The 19,982-nt window shown below is 30.9% G+C and overlaps 2 protein-coding genes across 2 annotated transcripts in view; one reads left to right on the top strand and one right to left on the bottom strand.

The window, feature by feature from the left end:
• LOC106645563 (putative methylmalonate-semialdehyde/malonate-semialdehyde dehydrogenase [acylating], mitochondrial) overlaps positions 1 to 19,982 on the top strand; it is a 402,363-nt gene that overhangs the window by 329,729 nt on the left and 52,652 nt on the right. The window lies entirely within an intron of this gene.
• LOC149374777 (uncharacterized) lies at positions 2,301 to 11,878 on the bottom strand. The gene is made up of 4 exons (XM_089591110.1): positions 10,033 to 11,878; positions 7,321 to 7,557; positions 5,733 to 5,939; positions 2,301 to 2,503 (listed from the first exon to the last, which is right to left on the bottom strand). The coding sequence occupies exons 1-4, from the start codon at positions 11,876 to 11,878 to the stop codon at positions 2,301 to 2,303; spliced, it is 2,493 nt and encodes an 830-aa protein (XP_089447236.1).

Genomic DNA, 19,982 nt, shown 5'->3' on the forward strand with positions numbered 1-19,982 from the left:
TGTTTCTGGTACTACAAAAACTTATTTCTGGTATTACGAGTTAAATTTATCACACTTCTGGTAATTTTAAAACTATTAATGGGTAATACCAGAAATGAGAATATGGTTTTTTTTATATTTTAAAAACCGACTTCTGGTATCACCAGTTAAACTTATAATTTCTTTAATACTTGTAAAACCATCAACTGGTAATTCCAAAAAAAATTTTCTAGTATCTGACAGGATAACCTAAAAACAAATTAGTTGTATGCAGTACATTAAGGACTTTGATTTCAATAGATAATATCGTACATGAATAGAAGTAATTGAACTGCTCAATATGTTAAAAAGAACTAGGTTTAATGAGTTATCTGTAGTTGAAGATATGTCAAAGGTGCTAATTTAATCAGCACGAAAATTTATTACACAATATTAAATGTTTTCTAAACTATAAAGATTATAAGACCTTTTTTAGTAACTCATTGGCGATCATCAATATATTAAACCGTTATCAGCAATAATTGATGTTGAGCCACATTTTTTTAGAATTATATGTATGTGAGGGAATCCATCAAAAGTATCCTGTTTTTCTTCCACGTTATAATAATAAAAATTTGTTTGATGTACACCCTTGAAACTAGGATCATTTCACTTCATGTTCTATGAGGGAAGAATTTTGAACTCAGGCTTCAGTGAGGCTAACACCCTATTTCCGCAATGTCCGTGTTAAAACTATGAATACATAGATGAAATGTACAGAAAGAATAATAGCATCTGAATCGTGGGAAAAAGGTGTCAATAATTACCCTTACTAAAATCTATCTTCAATATTTTGTCCTAATATTACGTAACATCACAAGCAAAATGGGCCAGGTTTTAAGGATGTGCCTTAAAAAAAACTTTATCATTATAACGGGAAAGCAAAACGGGATATTTTAAATAAATTTTCTCACATGTATACTAAATTATCATCTACTAACAGTGATCTTAAAGTTGAGCAAACTAATAGACACAACAGTAATTCTGCTGATTTGAATATTGTAGAAAAGTAGGAGTATATAACAATTTGTCGGCTCTAACCCAATGATAAGCAAAAATGTTGTATTTTAATGTCAACTTCATAACATCGTTATTTGTTTTCATACTAAAAGAATTCACATACAAATTGCATAGTTAACTTCTATTGTAATTCATAAACAATGAGTATTAAGAAACCCTTACCTTTTTCTAAACTAAGATTGAGTTAACAAAGTGATTTTTTGACTAAGAAAGAGGCGTGATATCATTGAAATTATTATCATGCACGTTTGAAATACTTTTCTGGAAGCAACAAGCATTTTTTTTTTTTTTATAAGAAAAAGATAAGTAATAGCACATTCTGAAATAAAAAGTTTGTGTTGAATTTTTTAATGGAACGTTTATTAGTTATGATAAGTACATTTCACACCTTTGATAAGTCTTGATAGTTTTGTCTTATTAACAAAATTAACGGTTGCAAAACTAATTACATTTTAAACAAATCATTTACTACAAAATGAAAAAAATTTTAAAAAGCAAAATAATAACTGTATATTAATATAACTAGAAACAACCGATAGTTTGTTTCAATTGCTTTCGAATAATATTCTATGGATTCACTGTTGGTGTACGTTTATTTAGTTATGGAAAAATTGACAAATTATAAAAAATATCGTAATAACTTTACGTTAACCTAATGATAAGAAAAAAAAAGTTATGAATAATACATATTTTTGTTGTTATTGAATATTCCTTTATAGGTTTACTATGTATTCTAGCAATACAACTATTGCAGGTGAATGCTTAAATTATCTATTACTTTATAAGCAATCTAATATGACACATAGTTTGATCATCGATCATGTAAATCTTTGGTCTTGATTTTAATCAAGATAAATCTAAAAATAAGTTATAATTTTTTTATAATACTAGATAGTGTTTGTAACGTACTTAATCTCATATAATAACATCACAATCTTTATTAAAAAGCGTTTAAAGTTTGACTTCTTGCACTTTCTCGTTTTTCCTTCATTAAAATGTAATGACATGTTATATGAACTTTTCAAGAAAATTCACAAATTTTTTTCTACGACTTAACTCTTTGACACGTTTTTTAATACTTTTGTTCAATTGCTTACTACTACAGTTCGAATAAAATACGTTAATTACTTATTAGTAAAATAAAGATTCATAAATTACAAATAAGCTCCAAAATAGTGACTTAAAAATATTTAATAGATATTTTTCTAATATCTATTATAACTATGATATTATAAACTTTCATAATAATAGGAACTATTGATTTAGTATTTTGTTGATATATTATCGAATCGGGTTCGAATTGCTCCTTCCGATCTAGTTGCAAGAATTGGATACTTTTGCATTGCTTTACGAATCTCTTTTCTTGATGGTACTGTTCCATTATTTATAAAGCTTTCAAATGCTATATTAAACGCATTTTCTTCAGGAGTTCCTTCCCATGATCGTCTAAGTATCTTTTGTTTAGCTGAAACATAAAAAAAATAGAAAACTCAGATTATTTTCACTATCTTTGAAATAAATACAAGTAGTGGTAGAGACTTATGGCTGGAAAAAAAATGTAAATAGTGTAGAATACTATACGGATCAGTACATTAAAACATTTTTAAAAGGTTGTGAAGTATTAATGAAGAAAATTAGTTCGGTCAAACAATTAAATATAATTTTGACACAGTAGTTGACTTCTGAGCCTTGAAAACATTACGTATAATACGCTCCTTGTATAACATATTAAAAAATGTTTTATTGAGCTTGCAAATTTTATAAATAGAGTGCAAACACACTATAGTCTTTATTTTTTAAATTTTAATAAACTAATTTTCTTAAGTTGCCCTCAATTTATTTAGGTTATTCAAAATATTTATTCATTATATTATTACTCTTATTCATTTCTTGCATGTTAACATTTTTTGTATTCTATACTTTTTTTTTTTTATCAAAAATAGAATTAAAAATATACAAAAAAAAGTTTTTACCATTCGAAGAAAAAAGTAGAAAATGATAAAAAAAAACAAGGAAAAACAACAGTAAAATACAGTACAACAAAATTGACAAACGATTAGAAATAGTGTTTGAAACTAATAAAATAGTTAAAAGTTAAAAGATATAAGAGATTAGTAAATTAAAATTTTCTAGTATTATTGATCTTTTAAGTCGATTTCATCCTACGTAGGGGTTTTAAAGTCTTACGTTAAATTTTATGATGAAGGATAATGTTAGTATTTTTTCAGCGTATCAGATGGAGTAACAGGCAGATAAAATTTTTATTTTTCAATTATTTTTTGGATCTCATAAAAATTAATACTATATAAATAGATCTTTTAAACAAAAGCAGACATAACTTTAATATGTATAAATGATTAAAAACTGTCGTACTTCAGAAGCATGCTTAGAAGTCTCATGGTAGACCATATAAGATTTTTCAGTGAGTACAACACCTAAATTTTTAGCTTATTATTATTATTGAAATTTAAAGCAACACATGAAAAACAATAGGTAGAAATATAATATTATGAGAAGGTTATTGTATTAAAATCATTTACCTTTTTTTTTAATACGTGAAAAATCTTGTTCATGATCCCCTTTTGATGAATTATGTGACTCGGATCCATCCATATTGTTTTCGATATCATTCGCATTATCAGTGGAGAACTCCAAAGAATTATTAGTTCTCGTACTTGCTTCTTCTAGAAATTTAGTGACATAAGAGTCTTCACCATCAATAGTTTGTTTATAATGAGAATCATGAACTCGTTCGGAATGCCCTAAATGTGTAACTACCAGCTGTTTGTGAGACTTATCTCCATGAGCACTATTAAAAGTCGCTAAATGCTTACGCAGCTTTGTACCTCTCAACAGTTTGTGATCGATTGTTTTGAAGTTTGAATTGCATTGTTCAGAAAGCTTACGCATAGTGCTACAAAGATCTATTCGTTTATGTTCTTGATCGTATCCACTTGGCATTGCGAAGAGATAAGGGTTATCACTAGGAATATTATGCAAATTTCTTTTTTTAAGCATAATTTTAATAGCTTCGTCATTTTTTTCGCATATATACAAAGATCCTTTTCCATCTTGACGTTTTCCTTGAATATCCACTCTCTTATATTTCATGCGCTGGTTTTTTTCTTCTTCTTCTAGATTCTTAAAGAATTCACTATTTTTATCTACTTTTTTATGGTTTGTATAATCTAAAAGAAGTGTACGAGAAATTTCACCAGCACGCCTTCGATTTAAAAGTTGAATCAGAACACAAGTGGTTTCTACGAGACTTTTGAAGTGTGAAAAAGAGGGGTCTTGATTTTTTTTGAAATAATTTACAGATTCATTTCTTTTGGCTATAAGATATTCTTTTAGTGCACTAATGTCTGAACGATTTGGTAAGCGTTCAGTTTGCTTATGTCGATTCATCTCCTTTCTAGATCTGTATGCTAAAGGTGAAATTTTAGACTCACACTCGTCTTCAAAGACACGTTTGAAGTTATCACAATTTTTTATTCCTACTTCATTGTTTGTTATTATAAACTCTTTTTCAATAATTCTAAAACATCTTCGTATCAACACTGGAATTGTTTCACCATTGTAAGGAATGCCAAATCTATGGGTTGCGTCATTGTATTCGCAAACGTTGTATATTGCTTTTAAAACTGTATTCCAATGAATAGGATTAAATGCTAAAATTAATTCCTTTATGTTTTTATTCAACTCTATAATCGCTCTTTTAAGTCTAGCTAATAACCTCATATGACCTCTAATATATTCAGATTGAACAAGAGCATCATTTTTTTCAGCGTATTTGTTAGCATACAGAGTAATTAACAGGTCCTTCCGGGCAGTTATACCATCAGCATCCCAGGAAAGTTTAGGTAAAATTAAAGATTTCACTCTTGGAGAGGTCCTAGAATGCTCCTGGCAGAGGCCCTCTCTATCATTTTTTAAAATAGTTCTAGACTGGGGTAGATCCTGGCCAGACCCATGTTGTTTTCTTACATGATCATGAATATAACTTGGTGTGCAATATGCCATGCAAATATGACATCTAACTTTTGGTAAGTCTTCGGGGTTTTCAGGTGTGATTTCACACGTTACTGTGGTTGGTATTTTAGATGAAACCTCTGTAACCTGAGCTTGAGTAGCAGACTCATTCCTTCTGCTTGTATCTTCATTCGTGGATTTCATTATAACAGGAGTATTTGGTGATAAATCTTTTTTTTTATTGTTTTGTTTAGTTTCAGAGCCTTTTGCTCGAAGCCGCCGAGATACAATAAGATACCCTTGGGGGTTGTGAAACTTGCTTTGATTAAAAAAGGCATTTCCTCTGAGCCTCAGATCAGCAAACATTTTTTTTCTTAGAGTATCATTTGCTGGCAAGGCATTTATCATTTCAATCTCAGATTTATTTCGATGCACAGTTTTTAAATGATTATCAATTCTATAGTATAACTCATGGCAAAAAATACAACAATTTTGTTTGTAATAGTTGTTACCCCCTTCAGTGGAGTACGCTATTGTAAATGTTTTTTTTGACATTTCAATTGATTGAACACTTTTTAATTTCTCTTCATTTAATTCACAGTCACAATCCTTTTTAAATCCACTTTGCTCCTTAGTGTCTGATGATGTTACTGTTTTTTGAGACTTTAATCTAGAATTATCTTGTTGAGCAACTTTTCTTATTTCAGGATGTATTGACCTACATCCTACAAGATTTTTTTTTTTTTTCAATTGTTTTTTAAATTTATCAGTTTGTATATCTTCATCAGATAATACTTCATCCGATACATCATCATCAGATGAGTCATCTTCCACATCTGGATTATAGTCAGAATCATCTACTGATTCGTCAAATTCTTCAAAATCCCTTGTTTCATTATATATTGTTTTGACATTGATAACTCTTGGCTCTGCAAATAGTTTTTTAAGTATTATTAACAGAATATTTTTAAATAAAATTACAAAATAATAACTGTAAGGAGAGTTCCTAACTATAAGCAGTTGATTAATTTTTTAAGCTTGTGTTTAACTTATTTATATGCTACGGCCTGATATCTCAAAGAAACCCTTTTTTATAATTGTCATTAAATTTAGAAATAGTGCCTCGTATCTAATTATAAGTATGAACTAGGAGTCTGGCTGTCTAAATGATACCATTTTAAAGATTTTTCTGATTAAAAAAGTTACGTAGATGGCTAAAATTCTAAAATAATTTTTCAGTCTGCGAAGTCTCAAAATTATTTAAAAAATTTATTTTATCTATTAAATAAGAACCTTGCAAAATTAGGCACAGTTTCTGAGGCGAAAGCTCAAGTAACACTAAGGTCAAAATATATGTTGTTACAAACTTTTTGAAAATATTTTTTTAATTTTGAAACAGAAATATTTTGTAATTAAGATTAAAATGCTATGAAACTCTTGATAGACCGTAAAGCTACAAGGAGTAGAGAGGGCAATCAGTATATTTTTCAGAGTTTTTAAGTTATTAACAGACTTATATAGATTGTATAGTATAAATAATTTTTTTTACATCCCACAAAAGAATTAATTGTCAACAATTTAAGAAAAAAGTAAAAAAAAAATTATATTGTCATTTACATTGACATTTATCTGAGTACGTATTTTTAAGAAAATGGATATACTTCGGTTAACTCAAAATGTTTTACAAGACTTACTCTTTTTTGGGTGAATGGACTCTGCATTTACATCTTCAGGGACCCTTTTTTTGAGATTAGATTTCAAATTCTTAATGCTTACAATAGATGAGTTACACGTTGACTTATATTTAGTATTCAAACCTGGAATGTATAATTTGTTTCAATGTTTGGGCAAGTATTATATAATAAAAAAAAAAAGAATTTAAAAGTATGTATAATTTACATTTACATTATTGTGCAAATGGGGTTTTGAATAAAAGTCTTTTGCTGTTTTACATAAAAAAAAAGTTATCAAGCTCAATGAATTTCTAGTTTTAAATGGCAATTTTTATAAATAATAATGACTCTGTCAAATTTTTTAATTTATGTAACAGATTTAACAAACATACATTTAAATTGCCTAGTAAATAGATGACATTTTATTTGTTATAATTGTCAAGTGTTTGTCGTTGAAAAGTCGTGTCAATGTTTTGGCTGAAATAATGTTGGCTAGTAGAAAGATAAAGTTAAAACGTTTTAAACTTTCACATCTTATAATTTCTATGGTAGTAGATTAGTATTAACATATACATGCAAGTCTTATAGATGCAATAAGGCTTAAAAATTTTTACGTATAATAAACTAATGGACTTACGATTATGCTGTTGCATGTTGCATAGTTGAATAACATTATCACCAACACTATTATTTGTGTGTAGATCAAAAGTCGTACTTTTATCATCAGATTCAGAAGATAAACGAGCTATTTTCGATGTATCTAATGGTAACGTTTCATCCTCATCTGAATCATACACTGGACAATGATGAGCCAGTGACATTTCCAGTTGCCCAATTCCAGGTTCAGAATCTCTAATCATTTCTGGTTCTGCGTCTAATTGAAGATTTTCAAAATTTTTCTCTTAAAAAATTAAATATTTTTTCTTGTTACTCAGATTTGACTCAACATTTGCATATGCGTATGTATATTACCCTTCTAATAAACCTCACCTGAGAACTCAGGTGAGATCTCATGTGATTTCTCAGGTGAGATCTCAGGTGAGATCTCAGGTCAGATCTCATGCCAAAACATCAGGTGATATCTCAGGTGATATCTCAGATGAGATGTCAAATGAGATTGCTTAAAAAAATTTTAACTCTAAGGCTATGAAGTGTGAAAATATTTCATTAAATACAAAATAAATACAATGTAACTTGATTAAACGTTAAGAAAACTGTATAGTTAGACTGACCTCAAGAATATATGTTTTTGAATACTTTTCTGACTTCATTTTTCAACATGATTAAGTATTTATAATGAAAAACAAATGCCAGCAAATCTAATCCAATGAATTTTTATTGTCTGTCAATAGGAAAATACTTTTAGGTACTAAATACATTACTAATTAATGACATACATAAAAATATAGATAATGTATACACACAATGAACATTTGACATTCTGAAAGAATTGATAATAAATTACAATTATGACTAAGCCAAATAACAGTAATTGTTAACGGGCTAACATTTGTTTGATAACAAAGAACTGTATAAAAATAAAATGTAAAATACAAATTTTAATTGTTCTTTTCGTCTAAGATATTGTCATCAATATTTCGTTCTGTGATACTACAAAGTAAAGGTAGCGTTAAGGCACCTAAAGGGCATTTAGTACTTTGGCCGGAGTTTCTACTTTATCGACTCTCTTACTTTAATAAATTTCTATTATCAATTTATTAAAAAGTTTTTTTTACGTAAAACAACGAAAACACCCACCACGCTGGTGTGCTAATACAATCAAGCAGAAATTATTGTAGTCTAATGCAAATTGAATGAGAAAAATTATATTTTGCAATCATGCAAAAGTACTAAGGTACTTTTTGTATGAAATGTAACTTTTTTTAAAAAGTAATACATTGAATGATCTGAAATTTGAACAGGACATCTAAAGTTATAAGACAAACGTGGGTTTTTTGGTTTTTGTAAATACTTAACTAAAAAACTATAGTTATCATTACTAATAATACATAACCTATACATTCGTACATACTGAGTAAGATCAATTTTAAAATTGAATTTTCAAAAAACCACGTTCATTTCATTATTTGAGAAGTCCTATTCGAATTTGAAAACATCCAATGCGTTACTTTTTGAGAAAATAATACATTCCACAAAATCTGTACCTTAGAACTTTTTCATGATAGCACAATATAACTTCTCTTTCAATTTGTAATAGATTGCAATAATTTGCGTTCTAATAGATTCCTAAAAGTACCGGTTTGGCGGATCATCTCGTTAGTTCAAAAAAATTAGCTGTAGCATAATTAATTAATACACAATATACAATCATTAAAGTAGAGCAGATGGTAAGGTAGAAACTTCAGAGTATCAATCTGAATGCCCAAGAGCCCAAGGACAGTCCGGAGATGATTGCAGTTTTCTAAGTTACCGATAGTGTTCTGAATTGATTCATTAATAACATTATTAATTTAAAGAATAGCTATTTTCTTGTGAAAAGAATACTTGACGATTTTTTGCATTCCCAGAAATATATCAAGTCTATAAATATATGTTTATTGATTGAAAACTCGCGTAAAGAAATGGGAAGTACGATTTTAGTTGAGAGATGCAAAGTACGAGCCTCTATCCGCGAATTTTCAATCAGTCAACCCAAAATTGGGTTTGATTTATTTTTTGAATTAAAAAAAATTGACTTCAAGTTTTTTTTTTCGGAAAGATATCTATTAAAAAAAAATAATGCTATACAGGAATTGAGTCAAAACAACGTGATCGGTACGTAAAAAAACCTTAACTTTTTTCATACTGCCCTTGACTAGCATTTTTATTGCGATAAATGATGGTAAGATTTAGTTTTATTGATTTTTAATTACATATTGAGTTGTAGAAACTTCGTACAATATTGTTCGTTTATCAAATTATTGCTTTGCTAATGAACTAGTCACAACTTAGTAGTGCATCAAGTTTGGAACTGGGCAAAGAAATATTTCATCAAGTTTTTTTATTACAACACATATTCTGTTGATACTTTTAGTGTCAATTATGGTAACTGAATTGTCAATAGATTCAACAACGTGTAATGCTTTAGAAATTGATGAAAAAATGTTTGTTCGTACAATATGACATGCAGAATTTTCTTGATTGCTTGTAGTATTTACTATAAAACCAATTATTTGAATAAAACTTTTATCATTTAATTGAGCATAACAATTTTTAGACCTGCTTTTTACAATACAACAAGATTCATACAAACATGAGTTTTTTATCATTTTAGCGTATATTTTGATTGAATCGTCTTGATTTATTTCTTCTATAGATTCACATACTCTTGTCTCGGTGCTGTAATTACAATCAAAGTACGTTATGTCTGATATTTTACTACAGTGATTTACTCTACCTAACAGAACTTTGTCACAGAATACTTCTACTTGAGGAGACGCTTGATTTATACATTCTTCAACCACTAGAAGACAATGGTTCAGTTTAACGAATCTTACAATTTGTTGAGTTACACCTTTAGAAGACTTAATGGCTCTTAATACATGAAAGTTTGCCGACTCAAAACAGAATGTTGATATTGTCCACAATGGTCCCCAATTAACAACTGCTTCGCAAATGTGTAGTAGCTGGTGAATGTTATACGTCATTGCTTTTATCCCGTATATACTTTCAGTGTCATAAACGAATTTGCATAACATTCTGTCAGCAGCATTTAACTCATCAATGTGAATGCTATCTTTTAACAATATATACAATGACTCTACATATAGCTGCCAGTGATTTAGCTTGTTTCTGGGTAAAATTAATGATAATAATGGCACGCTGTAATATAAGGTAAAATTCTCCCATTCTCGAGCTTTCCAATCCTTCATATAGCTTAATGGCCTACATAAACGAGCTATTTGCTGAGGAACTGTTATTTCATTCATTATTTCATTTAATAACTTTATATTATCATCACTCACATTTTGAAAAAAGTACGATGCGAATTGAGTTGAAACGCCTTCGAGACAACAATGCAAGTAGTCAGGAACGAAACCCAGAATAATGTTAAATGATTGCAAGTTAATCAGAGGCGACGGATATTTAATACCAAAGTTATGATCTCTGTTGCTTTCGAGCATTAGTTTAACAGTTGTGTCATGACTGCGATTATCTGGTACAGGGTGTATAAACGGATATTTCATGCTCCTTTCAGCATATTTACCAGGATGTAGACACCAATTACATCCATACCGGCCGTTAAACTGTTTAATGCCTTGCATTGGAGCTCGAGCTACGGAATCAACACAGCAAGCAAGTACATGCAACTTTAAGTTGCGTTTTTCTCCTAAAATATTACAAGGGATACCCTTTTCGGTTATATTATTGATAAGATCGACAAATTTGTCTAGAAACACAGCCATTTCGGGCTTTTTCTTCCCAAAGTAAAGTCCGCATGTTATCAGATTTGTCACTCTTTTTTGTCTTGGCAATTCGTTTATTTGCAGGAACAATGGCCATATGGAATAACTAGATGACTTAAATTTCGACGCGCCATCTGTATTAAAGACTGCACTGACGTAACTGTGTCGATCTGCTACTGGTAAGGAGCTTACAAACTTGCGGTATTGCTTACCGTCGTAGATGTCTTCTAGATAACCAGAATTATGTGTCCTTTCACTAACAACATAATTGTAATATTCGCTGTTGAACTGAAGCGAATCTGCAATTTGTTCTGTTGGGTTGATAAGAACGAAGAAATTTGTGCTACTTGGATTTTTTGTATCAACTTCTGAATAACATACGCTGCAAACTGTTGTGGATGAAACAACATTAAACTCACCAACATATGCGAAACATTTGGGGCAAACAGCGTGGTATTGTTCGTCACTTTTTGGATTTAAGACTTTGTCAATTATATGTCGAGAATCAGGAAGAATAGGCACCTTAAACATAGTATTTACCATCTTGAACAAATTAGTTATTGCTGTTGCCGATAAACAATTTAAAACAGAGAATTTGAGAATCATTAAAAAAATTTCTCCTCTATTTTTATTAATGGGCGTCGAAATATTTTGGGAAAAATATTCGCTGCTCACAAAATCACTCAAACTTTTAGGATTCATATAATCAGAATCATTAAAGTTAGACGCACTTTCTTCTGAAGTAGCTGACATCTCGTGAAAATTAGTTACATTACTTATGCAAGACATCCTTTCAAAAATATCCTATAATTCATAATAAATTTATACATTATATTTAAGATAAGCAAATAAATATTTTATTTTTGTCGATTTCCATCTTTACGCTTTTTTATTACTGTAAAAATAATACGTACGTCTACAGTCATCACTTCATCTTCATGATGTTGATCCATTTCCGGCTCATTTTGCGAGTGCATACTCATCTCGGAATATGACATAGAGTCGTCTGATTCTACCTGTTAATATAATTTTTCATGAGGAAGTACAATCAATTAATATTTATTTTTAATTGTTATTTTAAAAATAAAGTTTTTTAACCTTTTAATGGCAATACAATTTTTAGATTCTATTTTTATTTACTTGAAGGAAGATAGAGCACATAATGCCGTTCTATGTGAAGGGTCGAAAGGGGGCATAATATTTTAGCAATAGCAAAATGTAATAATTATTTGTACTCTGTAAAATAATTATTTTTCATGTCAATAAAGCAAAATTCAATAAAAATTAACATATAAACGCAATTTTTTCCTGCCTCTTAAAAATTACGACGTGACTCAATACAGCACTGATGCCATCTCTAAGTCCTGCTTAAAATAATCAATAAAAATTAATAAAGTTAAATGTGGTTTATGAATTACAAAAATTATAGTTTAACATTATACAAGTCGATTTTTTATAATCTACTTGTTAGAAAATAAGGTGTAAACCAGAGCTAATTCCCGTATAACTTTATGTTACTTTGACTTTTTTTGGATAACTTTTTTAAAAATTTTTTTGTCTGGCAAACCATACTTTTTCAAATATCGAAATGAATTAAAGTGATAATTTTAGACTTTATACTACAAATATTTGTTTTCTCTTTTAATTTCTTATAAGAAGTAACTCTATCTTCCATCAGTTAGTATTATATCGTATAAATGGGAGAACGAGTGAGAGTTTTCTATCTTAGCTACTTTAAGGTTATGTAGTTTCGTGCCATTCCAATCTGTTTGGGTGGGAAAGGTAATGTCCACAGTAATAGTTCTCAAAAACTTTTTATTCACCTATCCAATTATCTTTGAGTGCAATTCCAAAACAGCTGCTCAATGAGGGCGCTGATTCAAAATTGTGCTCGAGGATAACTCGTCTATTTTATGTAGCCTCATAATTTCCACTATTTTCAATAAAAGGCCATGTAATTAAGAGATTTTTTTTCTCGCCTTTGAGGCACCCATAGGTCGTTAAATGTACAGTATATAATTAGTAGTATACAACAATAAACTTGCAATGTAATATTTATAGAGATTTTGAAGGTGTCCATCTATGTGCACGGGCAAAAAAATTTACGTGATTTTTCGCGTGAAATTATTAAATCACGTAAAAAACACGTAAGTGATCACGTATTGGTTAAAAATCATGGGCTATGTTACGTAATAAGTCATATGACATTATCGATTTTTAGCTGACAGTACTATCTTTTTAAAGCATTTGTGAGCACAACAATGACTGCCTCAGCTGAATGACAGCCTCTCAACAAAAAAACATTTAGTCACAAGTTTTTGGACTCATTTCAGTCCCAGCGAGGTATCAAACAAGTAATGAATTTGGCAAGTTTGTACTTTACTTTATCTTGTTACTTACGTGCTTCATACCCTTTTTACTAACGTTGACCCTTATGGCAAGATAGAGATCAAGACTAAAAGTTAAAACTAATGGAAGACTTTTTTAAGCCTAATAAAATTGGCTTTTTCACAATTAATTACATACACGTTGTATTTATATTATAGACAGTTATTTGTATATTGACTTGTTTAGTTGTTAATACATTCCTTTGCAGTTTTTGGAAATACTGACTTACGATAGTAATTACTATTTTGTCAAATATGCACAAGTATTTCAAATTAATATTTGTTCGACCTTGAATGTTTAAAATTAATTTTTTTGTTTAGTTGTGTTTTATTAACACCACTATGTATTCTAATATATTTAATAGCTTACATTTAAAGAACGAATTACGCATTTATATCAGGAGTGAAAAGTGTGTGAAAATAATTTAATAACTAACCATTTCATCGCTTACTTGATCCGGTTGATACTGCCTTTGCAATCCATGACGGTAAGATGTTCGCTTAGGAATAGCAATGTCGCCTTCTTGCAAAAATTTTTTGTATTGTATTTTATCTCCCATCTTACTACAATGTTATGAAATAAAACTTTCGATGAGCCTTGATATAAATGGTTATATATTTCTATACCTGGTTTCGAATAACCTCCTATAATTAATTTAAAAATTGTAAATACCTTGTACATGTACAATGTCTTGTATCTCAAATTTACTGACCCAACGTTATAATGTTTTATGTAAACAAAAGATTAATAATTGTATTTGTATACAATGTTTAAAAAAGCATTGTAATAAACTATTTTTCATTGAGCACAGGTATACGGGCAAACACAATAGAATGGAGGTTTTCATGCATACATACGCACTCATAGACACACACTTGTAATTGAAATCTAAGGGTGCAGTCTCGTAGTGCGTGATAAAACTATTACAAATACGCTCCATGGGACCGCAGCCTGAGTCTGTTGAGAAATGAGATCCTGCCATGGTGTATGAAAGACAGGTGGTCCTTCGGACCACCTCTTCACATAGGGTATGTTTTTTTAGCGATCGGTTGGTCCAATTCCTCAAGAAAGTATACCTATACTTACTATGTATACAGATATACATTCTAGAGAAATATACTGACCTACCGATCTCTAAAAAAACGTACCCAATGTCTGACCAAGTGACAATTATTTAGTATTACCTCTGCTGGCCGACATAGGGATTCGTGTCGAAAAGGTAGTATATGTATGTTGAAAAGGTTATATATATCACATATATATGCGTACATTCTACATATGTATACTACCTTTTCGACACAAATCCCTCTGGTGGAGAACTTGGTACTGCTACAAAATTGTAACACAGAAGAGGTGGTCCTTTGGACCACCGGTCTTTCTTACACCGTGTATCCTGCTGTTATTCCATTCCAATTCTTTCCGAATGCTTAATACATGACTGTGAAAATACTCTGCGGAACGCCACAGCGCTTTTCTTAAGTTTTATAACCCGTGACAGTAAGTCCATTATGCTACCCTATCTCTCTTGCTCTCTTGGGCTTAAACGAACTGTCCAGGCTATCTCTATTACCATGTAACCTCTGCCTTACCAAACAGACCTATTAAGAAAAAATTGCTTAGTACCGTCCTACTACCACCTACCTGTACCTCCCGCACCCACCCCTTGCCCTGACCCTTTTACGTGAAACTGCCTTTTTGCCGGATTGCACAGGAATAGCGCGCAGTGCATGCAGAACCATCGTAGAATGGCTTTATCTGGATTATCAGCAGCAAAGCGAAGCATCAAAATAAAATAGATTCTTAAAATAGTTAATAGATCAGCATACTGTACAGTATTACTTCGTAACTTAGTACACGAGACATTAGACAGGTACAAGCCTAATTAGCTTATATCTTTTCATAAGTTGCCAGTGCAAAGTTAAACATTATACAAGTATAATAAGTTCTTATTATTAATTGCATAACCATTACTCTACAAGGAACAATCTCAGACGCATAAAGCATTTAGAACATTATTAAAAATGTCCATTAAATTCGCATATGTGAGATTTATCAACGACAAGTACAAGGATGTACTATGTGAAGTAGATAAAATTCACTACGATAGAAATGACAACAGAAGATTTATTCCGTCGAATCGTGATGATTTTGTTGAAAACCAAAAATATCTCGTATCGCGATGTGTGTGTAAAAAATTGTGTCCAAAACTCAATAAGTTGTGCTATGGTCGAGCGTACATTTTATCTCTTGGAGGTTTGTATATTCATTATAAATACGACCTATGTTTATTATTATATTCATAAAAACATTCTCTATCTTTCTGGATAACGTAAGCAGAAGGTATGCAGGTGTTTATTCCTGGTGCCTATGGCTACGTACACCAAAACATATAGACACCCGATTGTGATTAACTTCTTTTTCTTGGGTGAATGCGAAGCGGCATCCCTCAAGTCCTTACTATCCTTACTACACTGTAGTATAAAACATATGTTTGTGTGCGCGTGTGTATGTGTGTGTATTAATAATTTAATGTATGTTGCTTTAGTTTGGAAACTGTCTTTATATGTGTATACTCTTATATTTTTTTGTTTTGTTTTCATATGTATTTAAGTACACTATAAGAGCTTTCATACTTTTTTAGACTCAGAAGAAGATGCTAAAGGTCGTCTTGAAGCAAGAAAAAAAAGATTTAAGTTTCCAAAAATTATATCCTCAAGTGATTCAGGAGAATTAAATACAATTACTGATGGCAGCTTAAAGTCTGTAAGTATAAATAATATTGAATGCCCATAAAATAGTATAATGAAAAGTAATGTGCTTAGTATTTTGTATATCGCTTTATTTGATGGTGATTAATTCATTTATCTTTTAAAATTATGATTGATTTGTTAATGAGTAAAGTAAAGCTATGATTTCGATTACTAATGACTGAATATCCAAAGAATGACCGCCAGAGGGCAGGGATGCGATTAGCTTGCTTCCACGACTGTCAAGTATAACTGTACATAGGTATAGTCACTTTCTATGTTTATTAAGTACATATAGTTATACTTAATAGCCAGAATAGGCAAGCTGATTGAACTCCAACCGTTTGGCCGGAAACTTTTTTTGATACTGTCTGTTTTTATGCAATGAAATTTAATAAATAATTGTAGTATCCAATTTTGCTTGAAGTGATTTTTTAATTAACTACACTTTTGTGTACTGGTGACTTCTTAAATATGTTTATATCTAACAAGCGCAAGAAGAAACATTTTAATAGTAATGCGATTTCCCGCATACGTTATAAGACGTACCAATTAATTAAATAAGGTTTCCAGTTGCCATTATTACTACAAAAGTAACTATGAATTTGGAGGTGGATAACTTTTAATAGTCATACAATTTTGTAAGCCTATTGGTCATATTTCAGAATTTCCTCGATCAGTTTTAATGATTGAGGGCAAAAAAAATTGACACACGCACTCGCTCTCTCTCTCTCTCTCACACACACACACTCACCGACAGTGGTAGATGAACGGATATTTTTTTCTAAATGATGCATTTCAATAATTCACACGTATCATACATTTTTTAAGACAATGTCATTTCTTATTATAAAGTTTTCTCTATAAAAATGTATATTGCTGAGTGAATTTTCACAATGAGATTGTAAGCAAAGTTTTTAACAATGCAATGTTTTAGCATCATGCTGCAGCCTAACATACACTGACTTACGTAAATTTTTTTAGAAACAGATTAGTAACTTTATCAAGACCGCCCAAAATGTAAATAGTGGAAACACCGTAAAGAAATTTCAACAACATCTAGCATTGAAATCTAGAAAAAGGTTGACTTTAGATGATGATGTCAGTACAAGAGAAAATAATGCGTCAAGGTCACATGAAACATTAGTTTCTATACAACCGTCATTGCGCAGAGAACCTTTCGTTTCTATTGACAGAAATTCAGTCGTTGCATACAAACCACAAAATTTATCTAAACCTGCAACCCAATCTCCTATCTTAAAAAAAAGACATATATCTATTACAAAAAAATTGGAATCAAAAACTGCACAAAATAACAATGATTTGTCCTTAGAAAGAACATTTTCCACAAACTCGTCTCCTACCATCTCTCCCAGAAACTCTTCTCCTAGCAAATCATCTTCCAGCAATTCTTCTCCTAGCGTATCTCCTTCTAGAAATTTTTTTCCTAGCGTACCTCCTTCCGAAAAGTCTTCTCCAAACGTACCTCCCAGAAACCCTTCTCCTAATGTATCTCCTCCCATAAACCCTTCACCTAATGTATCTCCTCCCAGAAACCCTTCACCTAATGTATCTCCTCCCAGAAACCCTTCTCCTAGCGTATCTGCTCTAAGAAACCCTTCTCCTAGCATCTCTCGCAGAAAACCTTATCCTCACAGAAGCTCTTTTCCTTGTTTATCTACTCCCGCAATTCCTTCCTTACGGAAAGTTAGTTCTCAAAACCATCTTCCCAAAAACGTTCCTGTGCTGAGAAGTTTGCGAGAAGATCGTCCACAAGATGGTCCATTAAATACTGATCGGGCAGAAAACGGTCGTCCACATGATTCTTCTCTGCCCAATGACCTGCGCAATAATCAGCAACACGATGTACCACAACGCAATCGATTGAGAAACGATCTCCCATTGAATAATCATTTGCAAAATTATGCTCTAAGAATTGTTGGAAGCCCATCACAAAATGATAACAATAGTGATAGTGAATTAGAAGAAAATCAACTGCGTCGTAGAAACGAGATCGAATCGGAATCTGAGGATGAACCAACTCCTGATGGTATGGCAACAATTATGAAGGTTATTTATAATGATACTGTTTTTTTTTTCTTTTATGAAATGGAAAAATTATCCTTAATTCAGTATACGTACAGTTATTTTAAGCACGATCAATACATAGTAGTGCCGTAAGGGTCAAAGCAAAAATCGGAGTAGAAAGTGATTGTATTCAAGTTAATAGACTAACTCAATTAATAATTGTTGGATCGAGCTCAAATTTAAAGGGTAACTTATTTTTCATAGTACAAGCTAATGCTTCAAATTTAAAAAGATTTCTTTAAGAGGAAAACATTTTTAAACATTTTCATTATTGGGCTTGAAGCAAATAAAACTGCTCTAACTTCTGCATTACACATAAGATTTGTTCCATTCCGAGACTCAGACCGCTCGTAGTGCTCCAAACCCCTAGTCCGAACACGCGTTCTTGCTCCGAGCGCTTCAAGTGCTCATAACCAAGTAACCCCAAAAATCCGTAAAAGCCACATATAAATCATTTTAACCTCTTATATGTAGATCATTAACTTACACCAAATAAAAGGTTAATTAGGCACTAATACAGATTTTTTGAGTTACCTGAGCCGAGAGCGCTTAAAGCGCTTGGAGCGCAGACTTGTGAATAAGCTGGCGCCTACAAATATCAAATATTATTCTTTTGCAACAATTCAGGACTTAAACGATTCTTCCTTTCTTGCATATGTATCCTCCACTTAAATGTTTATTTGCGGTATTTGAGGTATTTGTAAAATAAAAAATCAAAAATGGGCGTGGTGCAGAAATGTAAAAAACCTTTGTTTTAAGTGCTAAACTAAGTTGAAATCCAACTCTGCCTGTACGATTCGTTTCCTCCTCACTTGCGGATTACGGAGGTACATAAATTAATGTAGTTAAATGTCAGAAAGCTTGTAAATAATTAATTTAATTATTGAGTAAGAATATCTAGTAACTTTTATCTCGTAAATTTTGCTTTAGCTCCTTTCTTGCGTGGTTTGGGTGCAGGAAAAATTAATTTCAAATTGATAAAAAGATGTTGTTAAAATAGATACGATACAATAAAAGCACAATATTAAATCGTTTCCTTCTTAAAACCGGATTTAAAATAATATTGAAAGAGGGGATTGCTGGCGTATCACGATTTTTTCATTCAGAACGTTCCAAATAAAGAGATGCTTGCATACCCGGGTCCGGGTACGCTCGTCAGTACATCATTCAAAATAAGTCCTTTTATATAATTTTCATTACAGAAATTGATCCAGATTTTCCAATAATGCAGAAGTATAAATTCAATTTATACCGTGAGTATAAAAAAAGAAATGCTTTAGTAGCTCGAGGTAAATTTTTCTATTGTGAAATTTTTGTAACTTAATTAATAACTTAATAGACAGTTGAATTATAAATTGAACATTTTCACAGAAAATCAACACATCCAAGCAAGATATTCTACTATTGGAAATGATGAGGTACGAGTATTAAACGAGTTTTTGATAAATCATTAACAAATTTTTGAATACAATAATTGGATTGCAGATTTACCTGGGATTAAAAGTTAAAGTCGGTAAAGTGACTTGGGATATTTTGCAGACAAAAAAGCATTCGAAATTCCTAAGAGATTTAGCTCAAATAATTTGGAAAAGGAAAAAATTAGTCAAATTGTGCTTGACTCCTGATAAATTAAAAGCAGCCGAAATAAATGGTGAATCAATCAAAATATG

The sequence above is a fragment of the Copidosoma floridanum genome, unplaced genomic scaffold, assembly GCF_036245765.1.
Source record: "Copidosoma floridanum isolate Cflo_tuat_1 unplaced genomic scaffold, Cflo_Japanese_pri ptg000013l, whole genome shotgun sequence".
Taxonomy (NCBI): Eukaryota; Metazoa; Arthropoda; class Insecta; order Hymenoptera; family Encyrtidae; genus Copidosoma; species Copidosoma floridanum.